This window comes from Xiphophorus maculatus, chromosome 21 (genome assembly GCF_002775205.1).
Source record: "Xiphophorus maculatus strain JP 163 A chromosome 21, X_maculatus-5.0-male, whole genome shotgun sequence".
In the NCBI taxonomy this organism is placed as follows: domain Eukaryota; kingdom Metazoa; phylum Chordata; class Actinopteri; order Cyprinodontiformes; family Poeciliidae; genus Xiphophorus; species Xiphophorus maculatus.
The window spans coordinates 5,017,836-5,034,816 of record NC_036463.1 but is presented as its reverse complement, the minus strand read 5'-3'; the positions used below and the strand labels follow the sequence as shown (position 1 = coordinate 5,034,816).

The window sequence follows — 16,981 nt, the reverse complement described above, 5'->3', positions numbered from 1 at the left end:
GACCAAAGTGTATTGTTCAGTTCCATCAGATTATAACATAGATCCAGGATTTTAGCCAATTTTAGCCATACCTACAACATAATTCAAATATATGGACATTACAGAAGATATTTGCCCCAGGTAGGAATGTACAATATATGATTAACATTGATATCGGCTGATGATAGTCAATATTGATAATCAACATATCTACATTGGCTGGATAAGAAAAAAAACGTTATCACTGATACGCATTTGTGATCTTGTTGTTTTTGTATTCGTTTCCAGGCAAAGAACATTTGTTGTTTGTTTGGTCACATAATAGCGATAATGGTGAAAGATTGTTGGGTGTTTATCTGAAGCAGCAGAGCAATGTCAGCATTGTGGTCATTTTTTCAGTGTTGAAAGGAAAGTGAAATATATGTGATATATAACCCACATATATCTATACCGCTTCATCCTTAATCCCATGCAAGGCTTAACCAGGATTTGTTGGAAATGTGGCCTCTTGGTAGCATCCAAGACTAATTCCGGCCTTGTCTTATCTTTAATTTCTGAGATATTTCCAATGTTCTCCATTTTAATTATCAAAATTAATTTGAAAGAGGAGTGTGACACTTTTTAGAGCCACTATAACTATTTTTTCCTACCCCCCTCCAATGCTTGCAGCAGGTAGTTCACTGGATCAAAGAGAAACTTTGATCTAATATCATGGTTTCCTTAAATAAATATTTTACTTGCCAGCAGAAATTTCCCAGTAAACTGAACATGAAGATAATTAATAATGGAAAATAAAAAAGAGTAAACGTAGCTAGATGTGACTTTTTGTTGTGATTGAGAATAATTACAAATTATTCAACTGAAATCCAGCTTTTTGTAATAATCTGCAGCCAAACGTTTAGGGAAGTGAAGCAGATGACATCCTGTGACGCATTCCCTGACGTCCATGACAAAAAAAGAAGTAATCTAGCATGTGATAAAATTCTGTTTGAAATATCAAGGTCAGGAGGTTGCAGAGATTCAGCATATTTGCAAAAAGAAACAAAAACAGAGTCGAAAGGCGAAGTGTTTCTAAGGAAGCTCTTCGTTTTAAAGGTCAGCCTGTCTTTTCAGAGTAAACGAAACATGACCACAGTGAGAGAGACCAGCTGTTTCACAAGATCTCACAAACACATCTCCAAATGTTATTAGTAATATCCACTTTATTTGCCATTTCCAAATTACTCACAAAAAATGAATTGAAATGTAAGCTTCACCTCTTGCATTCACAAACAGGCTACATTAGTGGTAATGCTCAAAATAAGTAAACATGAAGGAGAGATTTAACCGATGGCATACGTACAACAACCATCCAGTCCAAGACGTAGATAGCTGTCATCACTCCAAGGGCATTAATAGAAAAAGGTAAAGCAAGTTAATTAAAAGCCCCATTAGGACATTCTGCTTGCAGCTTTTCACACAATATCTGCTTTAGAGTCCTGCAGAGGTGTTGGCCTGTGAAGTTCGTTACATGAAAATGAAGCAAAACAAAAAACAGGAACAGTGTAGGGGAAGGCCTGCCCAAAACAAACTGGGGTCTTTCTTAGTTTCTTCCCAAGTCTCACTAACTTTTTGGGAAGGGCCCAATCTGTGTGATGCGCCGAAGGTTAGCCCTTAGAACATCTGTAACCGCTTAGTGTTCTGATATAATGGCTTCCCAACATTTTGGGTCTAGCCTCCTTCTCTCCAGAGTCCAACTCTTTGCCTCTGTGCTTAATGCTCAACATGCGTCACGTTTCTATCAGGAAACACAATTGTGCATTTTCTACGCATTAACTCGGGGAATCAATGAACTCTCACTGAGTCACTTTAAATCTAATAAGATGCATAACTTTTGGATGATGTTGTGTTTTCCGAGCTGAAATCGGATTCCTACTGAGAGCTTTAGAGCTGAAGTGCTTCTACTGCGCTTCGCCTTTTTGAAAGGTAGTTTAAAAGACACAGAGACGGTATTTTGAATTTTTTTACATTCCCTTGTTCCAGTTCCAAAAAACCTTTTGCATAGACACCACATAAAGTTTTGGACAGAAATTTAGATCCATTTTTCATGGCATGAATGCGACGCTAATACTAGATCTTCATAATTGATCTAAAGTGGGTTTTCTTCTGTCACTTGGTTAATCAAGCACACTACTTTAATGCATTTTAAAAACTACAATATAATGCACAAGTTTGAATTTATCAAATTGATGAAATTTATACATACAGGCTATAAAGAAATTCAAAACCCACAGTAACCACTGACAGCTAAATGTTTCCCTCAGAATGATGCTGCTTTCACCAAGCCTGACAAAAACGTCGGAAGTCCCAAACTGACTTTGTGGAAAAATAGTTCAATCGCTGCACCTAAATCCAATTTTTAAATTTAGTTAAGTTGTATGTTTGATAATCATTTCACTCTGCAAAGATAAACGATTAAATAAAGCATTTAAAGCCCTAAATGAGTATAATATCCATGCCCATGAGAAGTGTCTGACCAGAACTGTATTTAAGCTCACATCAATAGTTTAAAACATAATCAGACTGGATGTTAGCAGCAACCTTTGTGTGGCTGTTGGAGAAAAAAAAGTGTAAACATTTTAAATAAATGTCTTAATAATTAGAGCCTCAGTCTTAAGAATTAAGAATAGAAGGGTTTAGTTGGTGGTTTTCATTCTTTTCTTGGTCAAATTTAGCTATTGCTGAAGAGCAGCCAGTTGCTTTCTGTGCTATTCAAACATCAACTTTCCTCTCAAACCATCCAGTTACAAGAACTAAAAAAAAAAAAAGGAAAGCATGACGTTTTTGTTAACATGTTACAGAGAAGCCTTGCCACAGGATGCAGCTGATGGAACAAAAAAAAAAAAAAAGTAGAACATCGATGACTTCTATGCTCTGCAAAGCACTGGCAGTTTAGGATTACAGGATGAGTAAGAAGGGATTATTCACATTCACGACGGACAGAGAGGCAACCGTGACGGACTGCACAAGAATTACAAAAGCCCTCAGAACCTTCCATTTCTTACACCAATTAAACTGTTTCACTTCCCCCTTGTCGATCCTCTGCTAAGGTTGTTTTTACACAATGCTGTAGTGCTGATCGGTTTATGCTCACCATGGAAATTTCTCATTCACTGGAATTAACAACTGGGCACTTATTTCAGGGTTTCTACACATTTTTCACTTGAAAAATCTAGACTCAAATTTTTGAATTGCTCAATCATGTTTTAGGTCATTTTTGGCATGTAGGTAGAAGCTAAGAAGTATTTTTTTTTAAAAAAAAAACATTCATAATCAGTATTTTCCATACACAAAACACTAGAAACCTGCTGCCCATGAGCCACGGTACGTGGGCGCGGTTCTGTGTTAGACAATGTTAAACTGCATGGCTGATGTAGCGCTCCAACCGAAAGGGACTTCACTAACAAAGACTTGCATGGATTTCCAACCCAAACATACGCACATACAAATCCAGATGAATAAAACTGCGCGTGCAAATGGATCCACACGCGTTTCTCCCTGTTCATTAGCTTATTATTTTTGCAAAAAACAAGATTCTCTCATTTTAATGTGCCGTTGTAAAGACAACAAGAGCTTATGTTTGATTTTGTTGCGATAGTGAGTCCTTTATCTCAAGAAAGAAACATCTGGACTTTATACATATTAATTTGTCATTTTATCAGGGCAAAAAAAAAAATTTCTGTTTTAATAACAATTGTATTATATTGTTTTCTGAGAAAAAATAGTTTTTGAGTGTGTTATGTGTTAGCAGTTTAGAGATAACCTTATTTAAACTGTTATCTGTAGAAAGGTCTGGAATGAAGATTTTGGAATAAAGGAACAATTAAAAGTCTATGAAGACAAATGTTTTTCTAGACAAGTTGATTTCATCAATACCGGTTCAGAATTTTGAAGACGGTGTAGGAACCCTGTTATTTGTATTACCTAGCAGTTTTCTTTGGTTGCTGACGGCAACGTTTTTGGAAAGAGGAAATTGTAATTCAATCTTTGCTTTTGCTTGTTTTCATCCTCTAACTCCTCCTTCTGTTAAGCTATTCCTAAATAAGAGATACATTTAAATGAAAACTAGTGTAATATAAAGTTGCTAATTAAAAGTCTGAGCCAAGAAAAAGTTAAGTTGTCTGGAAGCAATTTTTTTTTAGTATTGAGCTGCATGTAGTGTTATGGAATCACCTTTTTTTTTTTTTTTTTTTAATCAGAGCACCAGGGATTCCTCAATCACAAAAAAGGCAATGAAATTCCTTAGCCGAGCGAGGTAACACTTCTAAAACGTTAGGACTGAAAAATGTTCAAGTGTTGCAGAAATCCCTTTGAGGATTCAGGGTAGTGATCAATGTTGTTTGTGCATTTTTAGAAGACAAACTGACAGGAAGAAATTAAAAAAATGGAAAAATTGTGTGCCTATTTTACAGTGTTTCATGTGGAGGAGAATAAAACAAAAAAAACAGAAAATAGTGTTTAAAAGCCTGTTATCGCATAAAAAAACAAGTAGGAATGGCAACAGATGTGGGCACCTGCTTAGAAAAGGGAGGCGTTATTTTAATATAATCCTTTCCAGATTAAAAAGTGGAAATTATATTTACTTGGTGGCACTTGAACCAGAAGTTCACACTGCAATGCTGAGTATTTCCAAGCAAAAGCGGTGGACTCTATTTATGGTCTGGGGGTTTTCCTGACTACACCTTCCCAGTTTAAGCCTTGGCTCTGAAAACGTCTCAGTCTTTCTCTATTGAACATACACCTGTACAGCTGTCTGAAGATAATATGAATACACTTTACAATTAAAATGTTCGGGGGTTTTTCAGGACATTTTAGGGCTTCTTGGCAAGCTCAGGCCTAAAATTAAAACATCACTCATCTATTAAAACTCTGTCATGTGTAAGAGTAAGAAAAAGAGATTACATAAATCATAAATTATTTTGAGTGTCAGCACATAAAAAGTTAAGAGCTAAAAATGGTGTATGAAGTGCCACCTCACTACTTCCTGATGCACGGTCAGAGGTCCTGCTTTAGCCAGGAACAGAAAGTCATGGTCAGGTCTGGGCACAAAAGAAATGCAAAAGTCTGAGAAATGTACATGTACACTAGCAGCTAGCCTGCTCTCCTTCACCACTATAAAATGCAGCATCTCTCTCTAATTCTTTTAGCCAGGCTTTTACTTTTCTTCTTCCCATTCTTCTCTTTGCTGTCCTCCATTTTTCTCGCTCGGATCTCTCGCATCAGGTCAAAAAACACCTAAAAACAAACAAACAAAAGTTTAAATGTTATATTTATAAAACATAATATGAGCTCGTTCAACTAGGAGGGGGCGACAAACCTTATCCACATTGGCACGGGTTTTGGCAGAAGTCTCCACGTAACAGACGCCCCACTGCTCTGCACGAGCCTTCGCTTCGTCCGCACTGACCTGCCGCCGGTCGTCCAAGTCCGATTTATTCCCGACCAAGAGGAAGGGCACATTCTCATCCTCCTTCACTCGCAGAATCTGCTCTCTGCAAAAACAGCCATGGAGCATGTACAGGTACAATGGAATGTGCGTCTTAATTAAAAGTACCTTTTTGGAATAACAACCTCTAAGCAGGTATTAAGGATATGTTTCCTTAAATCCACATTTCCATTATAATACTGTCTTAGTTTTAAGGCGAATATCGGTAACTCACGGTGTCACATCCTAATCAGCTAATGAACTCCTGCAAAAGATTCCTGAGCCTGTAAACGTTCTCACTGTCTAGGTCAGTAGGCAACACAATCATGGGGAAGACAGCTGACTTGAAAGGCACAAAAGTTATTGCTATGGTAGTAGTTTTTTTTATAGTGCTTTTTTCCAAGTATACTCAAAAAAAGTTAAGTGAAAGGAAAAAGTGTGGGTGTTCATGTAGATACGCTCTCTCGCACCTGAAGTCTACTGTTGCTGCAAAAGACTCCAGCTCTGTGATGGAAAATACGCAGAGGAAGCCCTCGCCGCTGCGGAAGTAGTTGTCCCGGATGGCGGCGTAGTCCTCCTGGCCGGCCGTGTCCAGGATGTCTATCTGCACCTCCTCGCCGTCCAGCACTACTTTCTTCCTGTAGCTGTCTGCTTTAGTGGGTTCGTAGTCTTCAACAAACTGGGGGAAAAAAGTAGATTTGACCGGTTACAGGTGGAAGAAACGTGTCAGCTTCACATGCCTGCTGAAATGTGAGACACCGACCTCATCATACATGAACTGGAGGGTGAGGGCTGATTTCCCCACTCCTCCGCTGCCCACCATGATCACTTTGTGGAGGGCCAGAGAGTTCTGTCCTTTGGGCTTCGTAGCGGCCATAGCTTGGCGTAGATGTCAAGGGCGGGGGGGGGTGAAAGGTCAAGGCAGCGGGTGAATGGATGGGATTGCGAAAAGAAGATCGTAAAAGGATTCCAGGTGTAACGAAGTGCAGGGTAAAAATTCCTGTTAAAAGTACAGCGAGAAGGAGAAAATAATAAAAACATTGCATCATAATTTCCACAGGCTCCTTGTTCCATGTCTGCAGGTTGATGGATTTGTCAGGAGAGACGGATGTTACACTTGTGTCTCCACAAGCTGTGGAGAGCAACTGTTTCAGATCGCACCAGATAAATTAAACTGTCTCCATTTTATACCCTCTCTCTAATATGCTTTCTTCCTTTTTTCACTGAAATAATTTAGTTATTCATCTTTTTAATGCCAAAGAAGAAGATAAATATATTTGATTGCTGGTACAAATTACTCATTTAGCAGCATTTATCATTAAATTAAGACGAAATAATTTAAAAGAAAGAAAATCACATTCTGGCTGCTCCGTTTATTATCATTTTCTCATTTAGCCACAAACTTTTCTGTTTTCTGCTGGAATTTTATGTGATACACCAACACAAAGTAATGCATGATAAAGTGGTATGAAAACAAAAGGTGTAATTTTTTTCTTTACAAATAAAAGCATATTGTGCAATTGAATTTGAACGTTACTTTCTAGTAAGTATTTTTTAGAACCACCTTTTGCTGTAATTTTACCAGAGCGGTTTTTAGGGGTATGTCTCCACTGTCTTTGAATATCTACGCACTAAAAAGTTTCCCAATTTTTTTTCTAAAATAGCTCACTATCAGTCAGAATAGATGGAAAATGACTGAAGATTCATCTTCAAGTTTTGCCTCTGATTCTGTACTTTGACACAAAACGCAGTCAAGCTTCAATGTAGTTTGGTTGTGTGTTTAATGTTTTCTAGCTGGAAGGTGAATCTCAGAAGGATACGCCGCTGCAGAGTATGATGCTGCCACCATCATGTTTTACAGTGGCAATAGTTTCCAGTGTGATGTCCAAGTTATTTAATCACCTTCTCCCACGTTTGCTGTTTCTTTACATGGTTTTCTTTCAGCAGCGGCTTTTTTCTTACCATTGTTCCATAAATGACAGGCTTTACAGTGTTTGTGGTTAATAGTTGCCGTGCCGTTTCCTCTAACGCTTTGTGAAAGCAACGCATGCAGCAGTCAAAGTGTGCAGAAAAAAGATTCACTGAATGCAAAACAGTATCTTTATGCAAAGAAGGACAAGACTGAAAGGCAACTATGATTCACAAGGTTTCCAGTGGAGATGTGTTAAAGGTATATTGACCAGTATGTGCAATTCTTATGGGAAATTAAATAATTTATGATGGATTGAGGTAAAACAATTCAGGCTTTTCAGAATAAGAGACAAAACATCTCAACACTGCCTTAACACACACTGGAATTAAAATGTTACTAAAATGCATCAAGATTTAATTTTTAACTGCATCTTTTCTTTTACATTAAAGGTAAAACAGTTTGGAAATTCCCAGAATGTAGCAGGAGTATCCTGTAGTTGATGAAGGATCGTTGATACGCATGACATGTGTAACATAAAACTGTTTTATTATGATTCATATTTCCAGGCAGCATCTGGTGATGTGTTTTTTTTTCCCCAAATCTGACATCTGCAAGAGCAATTTAGTGGTCAGAACTAATGCATGGAGACCATAAGGGAATCATGATGCAGAGAAAGGCGTGGGTGAAGGCCCATTCCCAGCACAGGCCAAGGCAAACCACTTGGAAGCAGGATTAAACATGGGAATTCTGCCAATACTTCATTAGACAAATTAACAAAAGCTAATTTGCAACGTCAGCTGTCAGTCAATACAACGATTTAGCATTTAATGTAATGCTCACCTATTATTTACTTAATGTAAGTGCAAATAATAAAAATAGTGAACTATAAACGTCTTGTAAGAGTCTCATTCTCTTGACAAAACGATTAAATTATGTTATTTTAACATAATAATATTTGAAGGGAAAAACTATTATTTTCCTAGTATAAACCAGTAAGAGATAAATTAGCACTGAAATGCTAGTTTCTGGTAACTGAGCAATCTATAATTGAGCAAACTAATAAAAGAGGATATGGAAAACATGAACAACCCCGTTAACAGATGATTAAACTAGGAATGTACAGACTAAATACTCAAAATCCAAGCCTGGAGGCTATTAAAGTGGGCGATGTGGCTAAGCGAGCAGCTACCTAAACCGCACGGAGCAGGTAAACATGTCACCTGACGTTTAATTAGCAGCTGGGGAAGCTCAGGCTGATTGAAACGCCTCTAAAATCAAATCTGTATTATCCCGACACCCAGCAACAGATGCTTACACCGTTGAACAGCTCTGTCGATAGCAGAAGGGGGAAAAGAGGAGCTAGCAGCAAGCGGTTGGTACCACAGCAGCTAATCACAACTAACACGCAAAAAGGGGGGAAACCGGTTGCCGCGGTTAAAAGACGCTTTAATAGAACAACATACCTGCAAATTAACTGGTTTCCCCTTGGGGCAGAATGATAGTCGAATGGTGAGTGAGAAGAGGCAAAATAAAAACACTCTGCTTCCTGTGCTTGTTAGCTCATGGCTAGCTCGGTGGCTAACTCCAGGGACTCTGGCGGTAGCTGTTAGCAGCGGGCTGACTGAACGTCCTGTGGGCTTGGCTCTGTCTGACAACGCCCGCCCGCCAGGGACACTCTCCCAGCTCTACGTTTTACTTTTGAATTTAAACTGATTCTTCTGTCTCTAAAAAAATCACTTTATTTTGATGCTACTAACTTTAATAATTTTCGTGAAGCTTATGATATGATATGAATTGGGCCAATTTGCCTAAATGGGGAAACATTGGAGAGGCACTAAGATGGCCAAATACTAGAGATGTTGTTGAAAAGTGCTGAAAATTTAATTACACTTTCCTGCTATAAAAGCCAACTCTAGCTGCTACAGTAATAATGTACTGTAAATTAATCTCATTTGCCACAGTTGACATTTTCTGCTTTGGTTTTCTTTCAGTAATGAAAAAAAATACCAGCATTTCCAACTTGCACTGCAAGTTTGCAGAGAAAAGTTGGAATCACACATTTCAGCTTGTCCGCAGATACATGGTAAGGCAATCTATGGTTAAGGCAAACATTTTGTCCTTTTAATCACACGTTCATTTAAAAGAATAAAAACTGCCTTACAGTTGTTGAGTCAGTTTGGGATGGGCCCTTTAACAATATAACCTGATGAATCAGGAACTGCTGTGTGGCGATGCACTCCCATTAGATCATCCATAGTGGGATACTTGAGCCTTTGTTTGATCATTACTATGGACACTGATGTGCTTCTGATGTTTACTTAGTCTCACTTGCCATCTACATTAGAATGTAATCTTATGTAAACGCCTTAGAATAAATTTGTTTTATTACATTAGCTCACACTCAAACTATTTAAGTGCATTCAGCAAGAAATACAACCTCCGTGAGAAATATTTCTTGTAAATAAAGTTGCCAGTTCTGCACTTTTACTTCCATCACTAACCTAAATGTAGGACGTTTGCTAGTGTGTTATTGTTGGCAATAAATGCAGTCATAGCTAAGTGCAGTAGAGGTTCTGTGATGCTGTGGGACTGTTTCTTTTTGACTAAGCCCTGGGAATCTACATGATATTAGGAAGTCTTTGAACTAAGCTAATAAAAATATGATTGACTCCACTAGAAAACTGAAAACGAGTAATTATACAGGGTGATGATCCACACTACATGGCCAGTTGACAGAGAAATGGCTCATTGGACACAAATTTAACCTTGTTCTGTGACCAGCCCAGTCCCCACATGTTAAAATATTAAAAACATTTTTTGTGTAATGCAGAATGGTGGAACAAGACTCAGAGCTTGAGAGATATAGTGTGTTTGCCAACAATATGATATAAAAGTTTAAGAACAAAGGGTCGAATGTGCAAATGTTTATTATGCAGCCCAATCATACCGTTTTTAAATATACTGAAGCCACTCTGGCCACTACTCCCTGCGCTGTTCCGCTTGATTCAAATCTCTTTTACAGCACAGTCTGGGTTTTCTCCTGTTTACTTGGATTCCCTCCGGTAGAATTTCTACCAGGCTAATCAGCGAACAGAAGAAGTTGTGAATGATATTGATTTTCTGTGTTGCTGTAGAATTGTAGTCTGCCTGTACTTTTACTAATGGCAGCAGCGTCATTGTACTAAGCCGTTCGGTGTTGGCCACGCTTCAAAATGTTGAAACAGCCATTTTGTTCGGGTAGGCACTTCTCTTTTTGCAGTGAAGGATGGTTCAGCTTAAGGTTAGCTATGTTTATAGCCAACGCGTTGTGCCGTGCGTAAGGAGGCGCGCGTCAACTCCGCTCACACGCATTGGCATCGCGCGTAATCTGGTCACGCACTTCTGAATTTTTGTGGGGATCGCACTCCATTCACAAAAACATGTACGACTACTAAGGTGCTCTAGTAGAGCAGGTCCCTTTGCACTGTCCTTTATATACACCCGACTTTCAGGGCTCATTTGATGAGAATAGGACTCCAACCTGCGAGTCAACGATAGGGTAAAATGTAAAACTTAAACCGCGTGTACGCCTGTCGGAGGCGGTAATGCACCGACTTTGCTGTTGGTCAGTTGCCAAAAAACATAGAAGAAGAGTCCACGCCTCCAGGACACAATAGCCCTTCTGTGCGAAGCAAAGTGTAGAGTAAGGGGGCTGGTTTTTTTTGTTGTTTTTTTTTTTACCTGGCTACGACAAAGCTAACCCGCGTGCAGAGAGTCTGGAAGTAGAAGACGGTTGAGTTTTCTTGAGATTTTCATGGGTGGAGCCCTCAGAGAGGAGAATATTTGTGGATTTATTTAAAGTGGAGTTTGGCAGGGGTCAGTCTCCAGAGTATGGTAAGGCAATCTTTATTACTTGGTGGTCTAAAGTGATGTGTGGCCCAAAGGGATACTGCAGCTGGGGCTAGTTATACAATACTGACCAGCAAGGATTATGAAGAAATTAGATTCTCAAACCAAAGGATGAGTTCACAGTATATTTGCCCTCTGTTTAAGACTCTATGTAAAGGATCCTCAGTGTCAATATTTCCCTTGCTGCGGTATCATGCAGCTCGTGTTCGTTGAGGGGACAGACAGCACTGGACTGTTGACACAAGCCTCACATTGCTGCACAACACATCCTTTGTTGGGTTTTCACTTCCCTTTTGTCCCACAATAGGAGAAATCCAGGGATGAATCCAAACCTTGTGAGCCGCTTGTGAGATCTTTGGAGAGACTCCAGGAAGAGCTTCAGGGTAAACAAATATTCCAATGATTCATTTTTCTGCTTCCTAGCACAGTGATATTGGTAACATTATTTTTTTCTTTAATTTTCAGCACCAACTATGAACAACATGAAATGCAGACTGGAAATGATCGCCAAACAACAAGGGTAAATGCATTTGGTTGTAACATGACAAAATAATAATAATAATTAAAAAAAAACTTTGTGAGCTGGTGAATAAAAGTGTTTATATCTCAGATCTAGCTCTCTTGTAGTTGATGCATCATTTATTGTAGTGTCTAACCTTCATTCATATATGATTTTTTGCTTTTTTTAGGATGGGTTTTCACTTTACTGAGTCCACCTGCTACCTGACAGCTGACTTTTTCTACCTGGAAGTGTTGCTGCTGCCGTCTGGTGAGGTGCAGGAGGTAAAGGTGGCTCTACAGGGAGAACACCCCGCTGTAAGCTGACTCTGCCCTTCAGGCAATATGAAGCTACCCCTCTTTTTGAATTTTGTTCACTAATGCACTAAAATTGCTTTGCAGCCCAGCAGGTCCCTTTTGCATCTTCTTAGGTAAGCGATGACGGAATGTTACATTTACATTTCTGACATCTTGTCAGGTGAAACAGGCAATTTATCGGCAACAACTTCGGATGACAACAACAGTTTCAGCCGTTAGATGAGTAATTTACCTGCAAATGCTAATTCTCCTTTTTTTTCTGGATAATTTAAAGGTCCAATAACTTTTCTGATTTTTCCATGAGGCTGGGAGAACTGTTTGCTCAGTACAACATTCCTGGAGACAAGTAGGTTTTCCTAAGATGTTCACAATTCACTTTTAAAATCTGGAATAGTTACCATTTGGCCTCCCATCTCTTGCTTTCACAGTAAAACAAAATCAAAAATGTTGAAATCCCTACAATGCCTCTGGAAAGACCTTCAGCAAATATCAGATATGCCAAAGTAAGTAACAAAAAAGGCTAACATGGTGATTTTTAGCAGTTACTATTAAAAATAGCAGTAACGGTTTACACCGCTTTTGGACAACTTGAATTAAACTGTTTATTCATTAACAATGTTTTCTTTCTTTTAGTGAACCAAAGTGCTTTGAAGCCCAAATGGGCTTAATAAACAATGGCAGGGTTGGCTTTTTAATGGCAGAAAAACAAGGCACGAGTTGGAACTTTTTACACTAAATCATACACATGGATTTCTTTTCTTTTTAGGATCTGATTTCTTATTTTTTTTATTTCTTTTTTTTCCAGATTATCCTCCATCTCTTTACTTCTATAGCTCACCAAATGATTGCCTGAAGAACTCGGAGTTGTGTAAGATTCTGATTTCTCTTCTCAATTCAATGTCTGATCATGCAGCAGATTCAAAGTTGCATCTTTTATTCTTCTATTTCATAGCATTTGAGGAATTGCAGGAGTTCAAACCAGCTGTCCAGGCAGCCCGAGCTACAATCGGAGTCAGCGACTTGACTCGCAAGCTTCAGATGACATCTCTAATCTCAGAGGCTCCTCAGCTGGACACTCAGAGGTCTGTATTTTATTTTAGTCTGTCATTCAGTAGAATAATGTGAAAGTCCCAGCTGCTAGTTAACAATAAACCTGCATCTTGGAGCCAGTTGTCCTGCAGTCGCTGCTTTCAGTGAGGTTTCGAATGAGATGCTTCCCACGTGTTTCCTGCTCAGACTGAAGACACCAATACCTGTGCTTTTTCATATTGTGGAGAGAGTTGGACAAATCACAGGTTAGAAACTTCTCCTAGAAAAAAATCTAACTTCTTTTTGTTTTCAAAAGCTCCACACTTATTCCATTGTTTCTCCAGGCGTGACTATACCAGATTGTGACCTCCAGTGGGCACCATTACCCAAGCTTCTGATGAAAGCTTCTGCAAGTGCAAAAAGCCCCTCAGAGCCATTAGATGGACAGGAGATCTTTACAGTGGTACGAATCTGCTTTTAGCTTTATTTATTTTTTTGTCAATTTAAATTCTTATGGAATATATGCTGAGGGAGAATCGAAATGTGTCGTCCAGGTTTTTCCTGAGGGTGGGATGCACACTTATGTTCTCCCTGATTCTTCGTGGGATATTCCCACACAAAGAGCAACTTTGCTGGCCAGCGTTCCTTTCACCCAGCCGGCTCACGTCTCAGCCGTGCTGGAGCTGCTGCGTCACCAGTGTGCCTTTAACACCCTGCTGAGGAGCTGCTTGACTCAGAGTGCCAGTCCAGGTGGGAGGATGTTCATGTGGTAGAATTATATCCAATATGGAGGAAGGGATGCTGCCAAGAAGACTTGTAATGCTCTTATTATATTTATATTGTGTTTTGCTTTATTTCTGTGAATTCCCACCAGCTTCAGTTTGTGACCTGCACTTTGAGGTCCGCCCAGAGTACACTACCAGCATTTCCGTGACCTTCCGTCAACCCCACATTGACCGTCTTGCTGTCTGTAAGCATTTTTTAAAGAGAATTTTATGGGGGAAAAAAGCCTCTTAATTTAAGTATTTTTCAGGTCTGGATAAGTATAGGAGGAAAATGTTTGAATTTCCAGACTTGATTTCATATGGTTTATGGTTTCTGCAGGTTTGGTATTTAAAGCCTGTCCTCTGCAGTAATTTCTGTCATAAATTGATAAAGAACATTGTGTTCTGTAAATTCAAAAGAACTGTAGTGGACCTGTAGAAATACTCTAAGCATTTTGAATCTGCCTTAGCCATTAACGTCATTAGATTATATGTAGTGTAAAAGTGGTGTATATTAATATACTACTCCTGTTGCTGCTAAAACTACTGATTTTTAAATGAAGTAAAAATGACTGAACTGTAAATGTGAGTCTGAGAGTGTGCAACTTTAACAAGAAATATCTATGAACCGTGTTTATTGGTAAACCTTTTGCTTCAAAATGTAAGGAAAGTTAAAAAATATACATTAGTTGTAACTCTAACTAAAAAATATTTAGTCTATTTATGTACACCATAAAATTTGTGGCCTAATTTTTCAGAGTGGTGTAATTGGTGTCTGTAAAATGAGTCTTAAAAATGATGAAATTGCCAGCTCAGGGTCACTGTCAGCTGCAAACTTCTTTCTGTTTGTAAGATTAACATAGTTTCTTTATTGCAACTGAAACACATATACCTTATAACCTCTACAGAACTACTTAGGAAACATATAGACTCATGTGCTTTTCCGTCACCAGTGCTGGTCAACATACCTAATGCCCGTCAGATCACCTGCCAGTTGTTTGGAGGAGGACTTTATGATTTATCTACTGCCATACTGGACGAATACATCTCCATAGTTCTGACTAGGTTTGTTTTGTACTATTGCAGAAATACTAATTTTAATAATTGTTTTCATAATACTTGTGTGTATATAAATATATATATTTTTTTATCTCAGATGCATGTCCATTCCTGTGGCCGTGAGGGCATTATACATCAGGCTGGAGAAAACCACCAGCTGCCCCATCACCGCAGTAGCTGAAAATGACCGTCTGAGTCCTGTGATGGACACCGATGGCCAGTCGCCTGCAGCCTCCCAAAGCACGGCCATGCCAGAGCATGACGGTGTTCCTGGTTCAGTTTGCGGTGCCGTATCTGTCTCTAAATCTGAGCTTCATCCTGAAATGAGCGCCAGCATGCCTGACGACCTTCACCCATTCGTTCCTGTGGCTCCAATGGCAAACTGTCAGAGCTGATCTCAACATAAGGAGGGCTTAGCAGCTGCCTGCGTCACAGATTATTGGACTTTATTAAGAAACTGGCCACTGTGCAACAATTTGAGATGCTGATGGTTGAATCTGTCTCACTATGCATTCCAGTGTGGTAGGGATGGCTGGCTGTAAAGGTTTTTGAGGTCTGGCAGTGGGCCTCAAAAGGGCAGGAAACCAGTTGCTTGTTACCATGTGAGCCAGTAAGTCCTGGTTTAAATGTCTCTATATTGGCTTGTGGAGACCAAACAGATCTGACATTTTTCAGCTTTGAAAAAATGAAAACTTTGTTGAATAAAGAAACAATTTGGTTTGAATAGAGAAAAGAAAGCTAGAAGAAATTTCTTGATTACAGTTGAGGACCATCTTGCTTTTTCTGGACTCCTGCCAGGACTTGTACAAATATAGAACAAATGCCTGTAGCCTGTACAATCGAAGAAGAAATGTTTATATGACTACAGAGGAGACAATGTGATTTTTACTGCATTACAGGTCTTTGTATTTTCTAAACCTACTGAAATGGAGGAGGATTTTTTATTAGTTTTATTTTTTTAACATGTATTTAGAATATTTGATCCAACTGTTGACAGTAGACAACTGGCTTTGTCTGCATGCATATCCAAAGACCTGTGTGACTGCTATTCATTGAAGTAGCCAAACATGTGGGGTTAGAAATGCTCTCTTCTTTCAGAGGAACCGTGTCCTTGAAATATTTTTGTTCTGGCTGGTTGAGAAAGTTCACAAAAGGAGCGAATGATGATGCTGGATTTTAAATAACTGTCCAAGCCTTTGTAAACCTGAGAAAGACATGTAGCCATTTACACAGAATAGCAGAAAGTGTGTTTTGTAGGGGTCTTGGTGAAGCTTTCAAGTATAAGTAAACTGTACACACACACACACAGTCAGCTGGTGGTGGCAGCATCATAATGTTGGGCTGTTTTACAGTGTTGCAAATCTTTACTTCAAATTGCCATGTAGAATATTGAAATAAAGATACAGGCCAATGTTCTAGTAAAACAATAATATGAGGACAGCAGGAGGGAATTTAAAATATATTTTCACTATATAATGTATTACAACAAAAAATTAGAATATTATATCAAATATTGAGCTTGAAAGTTTGACCAGTCTAAAGGATATGCTTTCTTACCTCTACTAATAAAAACTGAAATTACTGTTTGTTTTTTTGTTTTTGTACAAATCAAATAAAGGTTTCATAAATCCAAATAAATTTCTGTTTAAAGATCTGGTTTTTAGTCCAAAACTATTCAAATCATTTTGATCAGACACTAAAGTATCATTAACCACCTGCCACACAAGATTATGGTGTTTCAATCAAAATGTGCTCTATTTGCTACGTTTGTGCTCTATAACACTTTACTCTCAATATTTAAAATGTAATTCTGAATAAATACATTTGTAGCCCTGAACTGAAGGTAAACAGCTAAACAGTTTGTGTTCAGCATATTTGCCATCTGCCCTTTTTTCTGAACCTAGACTTGTAGAAGAAAGTAAGCCCTGAAGGTCCTTTCTGCAGATCTAGTTATTCATTAGTCTAATCTTGTTGCGTTTTGTTGATGAAAGTAGGACATATGTGTAATAGATTTACACATCTGTCTCTTAACTGGACACAAACTAATAACTTAAAGGTCTACAATTTTCT

General features: G+C 38.6%; 2 protein-coding genes across 3 annotated transcripts; one reads left to right on the top strand and one right to left on the bottom strand.

Moving 5' to 3' along the window:
• Window positions 1-1,161: 1,161 nt before the first annotated feature.
• On the bottom strand, window positions 1,162-8,995 carry LOC102226410 (ras-related protein Ral-A). Its single transcript, XM_005805723.3, has 5 exons — window positions 8,819-8,995; window positions 6,207-6,443; window positions 5,914-6,122; window positions 5,336-5,510; window positions 1,162-5,253 (listed from the first exon to the last, which is right to left on the bottom strand). Exons 2-5 carry the CDS (start codon window positions 6,318-6,320, stop codon window positions 5,131-5,133), a joined length of 621 nt encoding a protein of 206 aa, XP_005805780.1. The 5' UTR covers window positions 6,321-6,443; window positions 8,819-8,995; the 3' UTR covers window positions 1,162-5,130.
• LOC102230557 (mediator of RNA polymerase II transcription subunit 1-like) lies at window positions 8,544-16,513 on the top strand. 2 transcript variants are annotated; one of them, XM_023326282.1, is made up of 17 exons: window positions 8,544-8,727; window positions 9,347-9,438; window positions 11,551-11,626; window positions 11,709-11,763; window positions 11,933-12,059; window positions 12,144-12,172; window positions 12,334-12,405; window positions 12,488-12,562; window positions 12,693-12,769; window positions 12,865-12,927; window positions 13,012-13,141; window positions 13,230-13,354; window positions 13,433-13,551; window positions 13,643-13,838; window positions 13,963-14,058; window positions 14,806-14,917; window positions 15,009-16,513. In XM_023326282.1, exons 2-17 carry the CDS (start codon window positions 9,349-9,351, stop codon window positions 15,304-15,306), a joined length of 1,740 nt encoding a protein of 579 aa, XP_023182050.1. In that variant the 5' UTR covers window positions 8,544-8,727; window positions 9,347-9,348; the 3' UTR covers window positions 15,307-16,513. The 2 variants fall into 2 exon arrangements, with proteins under 2 accessions (XP_023182050.1, XP_023182051.1); XM_023326283.1 differs by having other exon boundaries at window positions 8,547-8,562.
• Window positions 16,514-16,981: the final 468 nt, after the last annotated feature.

What these genes read in the sequence shown, in the direction of transcription:
- LOC102226410 (XM_005805723.3), bottom strand. Translation starts at nt 6,320, where the DNA reads ATGGCCGCTACGAAGCCCAAAGGACAGAACTCTCTGGCCCTCCACAAA. An exon ending in TCCAGTTCATGTATGATGAG is followed by an intron (nt 6,123 to 6,206) that starts GTCGGTGTCTCA and finishes TTTTTCCCCCAG; the next exon opens with TTTGTTGAAGACTACGAACC. An exon ending in CCCGTGCCAATGTGGATAAG is followed by an intron (nt 5,254 to 5,335) that starts GTTTGTCGCCCC and finishes GTTTGTTTTTAG; the next exon opens with GTGTTTTTTGACCTGATGCG.
- LOC102230557 (XM_023326282.1), top strand. Translation starts at nt 9,349, where the DNA reads ATGAAAAAAAATACCAGCATTTCCAACTTGCACTGCAAGTTTGCAGAG. An exon ending in TACAACATTCCTGGAGACAA is followed by an intron (nt 12,406 to 12,487) that starts GTAGGTTTTCCT and finishes TTGCTTTCACAG; the next exon opens with TAAAACAAAATCAAAAATGT. An exon ending in GAGAGTTGGACAAATCACAG is followed by an intron (nt 13,355 to 13,432) that starts GTTAGAAACTTC and finishes TTGTTTCTCCAG; the next exon opens with GCGTGACTATACCAGATTGT.